Source organism: Salvelinus sp. IW2-2015, unplaced genomic scaffold, assembly GCF_002910315.2.
Source record: "Salvelinus sp. IW2-2015 unplaced genomic scaffold, ASM291031v2 Un_scaffold1891, whole genome shotgun sequence".
NCBI classification, from domain to species: Eukaryota; Metazoa; Chordata; class Actinopteri; order Salmoniformes; family Salmonidae; genus Salvelinus; species Salvelinus sp. IW2-2015.
In genome coordinates, this window is record NW_019943253.1 from 9,731 (window position 1) to 14,996 (window position 5,266).

Genomic DNA, 5,266 nt, shown 5'->3' on the forward strand with positions numbered 1-5,266 from the left:
AGTTATAATGTTAGCTCATCTGATGTTGTAACATTAGCTAGTTAATACTATAGTGAATTGGTTAGGTTACTAATGTTAGCTCATCTGATGTTGTAACATAGCTAGTTAATACTATAGCGAATTGGTTAGGTTTACTAATGTTAGCTCATCTGATGTTGTAACATTAGCTAGTTAATACTATAGTGAATTGGTTAGGTTACAATGTTAGCTCATCTGAGTTTGTAACATTAGCTAGTTAATACTATAGCGAATTGGTTAGGTACTAATGTAGCTCATCTGATGTTGTAACATTAGCTAGTTAATACTATAGTGAATTGGTTAGGTTACTAATGTTAGCTCATCTGATGTTGTAACATTAGCTAGTTAATACTATAGCGAATTGGTTAGGTACTAATGTTAGCTCATCTGATGTTGTAACATAGCTAGTTAATACTATAGTGAATTGGTTAGGTAACTAATGTTAGCTCATCTGATGTTGTAACATTAGCTAGTTAATACTATAGCGAATTGGTTAGGTTTAATGTTAGCTCATCTGATGTTGTAACATTAGCTAGTTAATACTATAGTGAATTGGTTAGGTTACTAATGTTAGCTCATCTGATGTTGTAACATTAGCTAGTTAATACTATAGCGAATTGGTTAGGTTACTAATGTTAGCTCATCTGATGTTGTAACATTAGCTAGTTAATACTATAGCGAATTGGTTAGGTTACTAATGTTAGCTCATCTGATGTTGTAACATTAGCTAGTTAATACTATAGTGAATTGGTTAGGTTACTAATGTTAGCTCATCTGATGTTGTAACATAGCTAGTTAATACTATAGCGAATTGGTTAGGTTACTAATGTTAGCTAGTTAATACTATAGTGAATTGGTTAGGTTACTAATGTTAGCTCATCTGATGTTGTAACATTAGCTGCTGCTACTGTTTATTATCTATCCTGTTGTCTAAGTCACTTTACCCCTAGTTATATATACACATCTACCTCAATTACCTCGTACCCCTGCGTATCAACTCTGTACATAGCAACACACACTAGCGTTGCTTTCAATTGTATTGGTTTGCACAAAAACTGTCCACGGGAAGCCAGATGTTAAATACAATTCCATTTCAATTTACTGTGCCAGTGGGCAGGACGGTTTTGTCATTATGACCGGGGGCAGTTGAGACAAAATATCTAAAYGATCATYTTATTAAASTGCATTTCCAAACGTGGGTCTGTTGTAGACCCACTTCCTCTCTGTTGACGTCCAAATGAAAAGTCGTGCACGTGTGCCATATGTGGACAAACAAGGAATAACCTGCGGGGACTTGACCACGGTAACGTTACGCAGAGAGGAAGTGGGTCTACAACAGACCCGCGTTTGGAAATTCACTTTAATAACACGACCCTTTAGATATTCTGTCTCAAATCCACCTGTTATAAATGACGAACCGTTCTGCCTACCCACCGACACAGTAAATTAAAATAGTATTGATTCCGCGTTCAGATGCTAGTCGGAACTACGGAAATTCGGAAATGTGTATTCGGAGTTTCCTAGTTCCGTTTAGCATGTGAACTGAGGCATTAACATCTGGTTTCCCAAAGACTGTTTTGGTGCAATCCAATCCAATTTAAAGCAAGACTAMTGTACATAAATACACCAGCATTTCAAAAGCACCTAGCTACGTATCTGACAACTACCTGGCTAGCTAGCATCTCCTGCTGTGTGTAGCTAGCTAGCCCGTAGACTCCGACTACCAGTACCATCTCTTTGTCTTCGTTTTACGGGGTAATATACATGAAACAAGCTACAACATCCAAAGCAAAGTGATTGCCTTACCGTAAGCAACAGTGACCGTCACAGTATTCTCCGCCATTTCTGTGTAGCATGAGTGAAAACCCAAGTGGCCAGGGTTCCGGTTGGAAAGCACGCCATCCCATGTACACCGAGGGGACTGGCGGTACTGCAGTGTAACTGACGCCGAGCCCAGAAAGACAATTCCCAAAGACTCCCCCTGTTCGATTTGAGAAGGGCGRTCCTCACTCACTACTGTTGCCCGTTCACGTCAAGGGCCCACCCCATACAGAACCAATCAGTCGATATAATCGAGAACTATCATCAGAAATCACGCGATATGAATCAGACAGTGAGAAAAGTAACATGAAAAAGACTAAAAAACCGAACAGCCATAATAGTTCTTGATTATATCGACTGATTGCTATTGTATGGGGTGACCAGTCATAGCCAGGTGTACCGTGGCTCTGGTTAAATCAAATCCAATGTTATTGGTCACATACACATGGTTAGCAGATGTTAATGCGAGTGTAGCAAAATGRTTATGCTTCTAGTTCCCGAGAGTGCAGTAATATCTAACATGTAATCTAACAATTCCACAATAACTACCTAATACACACAAATATAAAGGGGTGGAATAAGAATATGTACATATAAATATATGGATGAGCGATGGCCGAGCGGCATAGGCAAGATGCAATAGATGGTATAAGATACAGTATGTAAATATGAGATGAGTAATGTAAGATATGTAAACATTATTAAAGTGGCATTATTTAAAGAGACTAGTGATCAATTTCTTAAAGTGGCCAATGATTTGAGTCTGCATGTAGGCAGAAGCCTCTTTGTGTTAGTGATGGCTGTTTAACAGTCTGATGGCCTTGAGATAGAAGCTGTTTTTCAGTCTCTTGGTCCCTGCTTTGATATACCTGTACTGACCTCGCCTTCTGGATGATAGCGGGGTGAACAGGCAGTGGCCCGGGTGGTTGTTGTCCTTGATGATCTTTATGGCCTTCCTGTGACATCGGGTGATGTAGGTGTCCTGGAGGGCAGGTAGTTTCAAATCAAATCAAACTTTATTTGTCACATGCGCCGAATACAACAAGTGTAGACTTTACCGTGAAATGCTGACTGACGAGCCCTTAACCAACAGTGCAGTTCAAGAAGAGTTAAGAAAATATTTACCAAATAAACTAAAGTAAAAAAATAATGATGCTTATATTCTAGGTGGATATTACCTTTTTGTTTAGGTAGTGTGAAGTACTTATGGATATCTAGGGGGTACCTGAGGTTTAGGTTAAGGAGACTATATACAGGGGTACCAGTGTAGTAAGGAGACTATATACAGGGGTTACCAGGTAGTAAGGAGACTATATACAGGGGTACAGGTAGTAAGGAGACTATATAACAGGGGTAACCAGGTAGTAAGGAGACTATATACAGGGGTACTAGGTAGTAAGGAGACTATATACAGGGGTACCAGGTAGTAAGGAGACTATAACAGGGGGTACAGGTAGTAAGAGACTATATACAGGGGTAACCGTAGGTAGTAATGAAGAGACTAATATACAGGGGGTACCAGAGTAGTAAGGAGACACTAGTATACAAAGGGGGTACCAGGTAGTAAGGAGACTATATACTACAGGGGGTACCAGGGTAGTAAGAGAGACTATATACAGGGGGTACCAGGTAGTAAGGAGACTTATACAGGGGGGTACAGGAAAGTAAGAGGCCTATATACAGGGGGTATCCAGGGTAGTAATGAGGACTTATATACAGGGGGGTACCAGATAGTAATGAGACTATATACATGGGGTACCAGGTAGTAAGTGAGGCTATATACAGGTGGGTACCGAGGTAGTAATGGAGGCCTATATAAGGGGTACCGAGGTAGTAAGTGAGAGCTATATACAGGGGTACCCAGGTAAGGGTAATTGAGACTAATATACAGGGGTACCAGGTAGTAAGGAGACTAATATTTACAGGGGTTACCAGGGGGGGTAGTAAGGAAACTAGTATACAGGGGGTACCGGTACAGAGTCAATGTGGGAGCTATATACAGGGGTTACCGGTACAGAGTCAATGTGGAGGCTATATACAGGGGGTACCGGTACAGAGTCAATGTGGAGGCTATATACAGGGTATTACGGTACAGAGTCAATGTGGAGGCTATATAACAGGGTGTTACGGTACAGAGTCAATGTGGAGGCTATATACAGAGGGTACCGGTACAGAGTCAATGTGGAGGTATATACAGGGGGTTACCGGTACAGAGTCAATGTGGAGGCTATATACAGGGTATTACGGTACAGAGTCAATGTGGAGCTATATACAGGGTGTACCGGTATACAGAGAAAGTGTGCAGGGAATACAGGTTAGAGGTAATTTGTACATGTAGGTAGGGGTGAAGTGACTATGCATAGATAATAAACACAAGTAGCAGCAGTGGTACAAAAACAAATGTTGGGGGGGGGGTCAATGTAATAGTCCGGTGGCCATTTGATTAATTGTTCAGCAGTCTTATGGCTTTGGGGTGAGAAGCTGTTTAGGAGCCTTTTGGTCCTAGACTTGGCGGCTCTGGTACCACTTGCGTGCGGTAGCAGAGAAGACAGTCTATGACTTGGGTGAATGGAGTCTCTGACAATTTTATGGGCTTTCCTCTGACACCGCACCGTTATTATATAGGTCCTGGATGGCAGGAAGCTTGGCCCCAGTGATGTACTGACTGGGCCGTACGCACTAACCCTCTGTAGCGCTCTTACGGTCAGATGCCGAGCAGTTGCCATACCAGGCAGTGATGCCAACGGTCAGGTTGCTCTCGATGGTGCAGCTGTAGAAACTTGTTGAGGATCTGGGGGCCATGCCAAATCTTTTTCAGTCTCCTGAGGGGAAAAAGGTTTTGTCGTGCCCTCTTCAAACATGTCTTGGTGTGTTTGGACCATGATAGTTGGTTGGTGATGTGGACACCAAGGAACTTGAAATTCTCGACCCGCTCCACTACAGCCCCGTTGATATTAATGGGGGCCTGTTCGGCCCGCCTTTTCCTGTAGTCCCACGATCACTCTTTGTTTTGTTCACATTGAGGGTGAGGTTGTTGTCCTGGCAGTCTCTGACCTTCTCCTATAGGCTGTCTCATAGTTGTCGGTGATCAGGCCTACCACTGTTGTGTTGTCAGCAAACTTAATGATGGTGTTGAAGTCGTGCTAGGCCATGCAGTCGTGGGTGAACAGGGAGTACAGGAGCGGACTAAGTACACACCCCTGAGGGGCCCAAGTGTTGAGGATCAGCGTGGCAGACATGTTGTTTTGCCTACACTTACCACCTGGGGGGGCAGCCCGTCAGGAAGTCCAGGGTCCAGTTGCAGAGGGAGGTGTTTAGTCCCAGGTTCTTAGCTTAGTGATGAGCTTTAGGGTACTATGGTGTTGACTGCTAGCTGTAGTCAATGAACAGCATTCTCACATAGGTGATCCTTTTGTCCAGGTGAGAT

At 42.7% G+C, this 5,266-nt stretch overlaps 1 protein-coding gene across 1 annotated transcript in view; it reads right to left on the reverse strand.

The window, feature by feature from the left end:
• Window positions 1-1,933, reverse strand: part of bag1 (BCL2 associated athanogene 1) — an 11,610-nt gene extending 9,677 nt beyond the window's left edge. The window contains exon 1 of the mRNA XM_070439746.1: window positions 1,825-1,933. Coding sequence (XP_070295847.1) covers window positions 1,825-1,925 — 101 coding nt within the window. The 5' untranslated portion in view covers window positions 1,926-1,933. The remainder of the gene's footprint in view (window positions 1-1,824) is intronic.
• Between the last annotated feature and the right edge of the window lie 3,333 nt (window positions 1,934-5,266).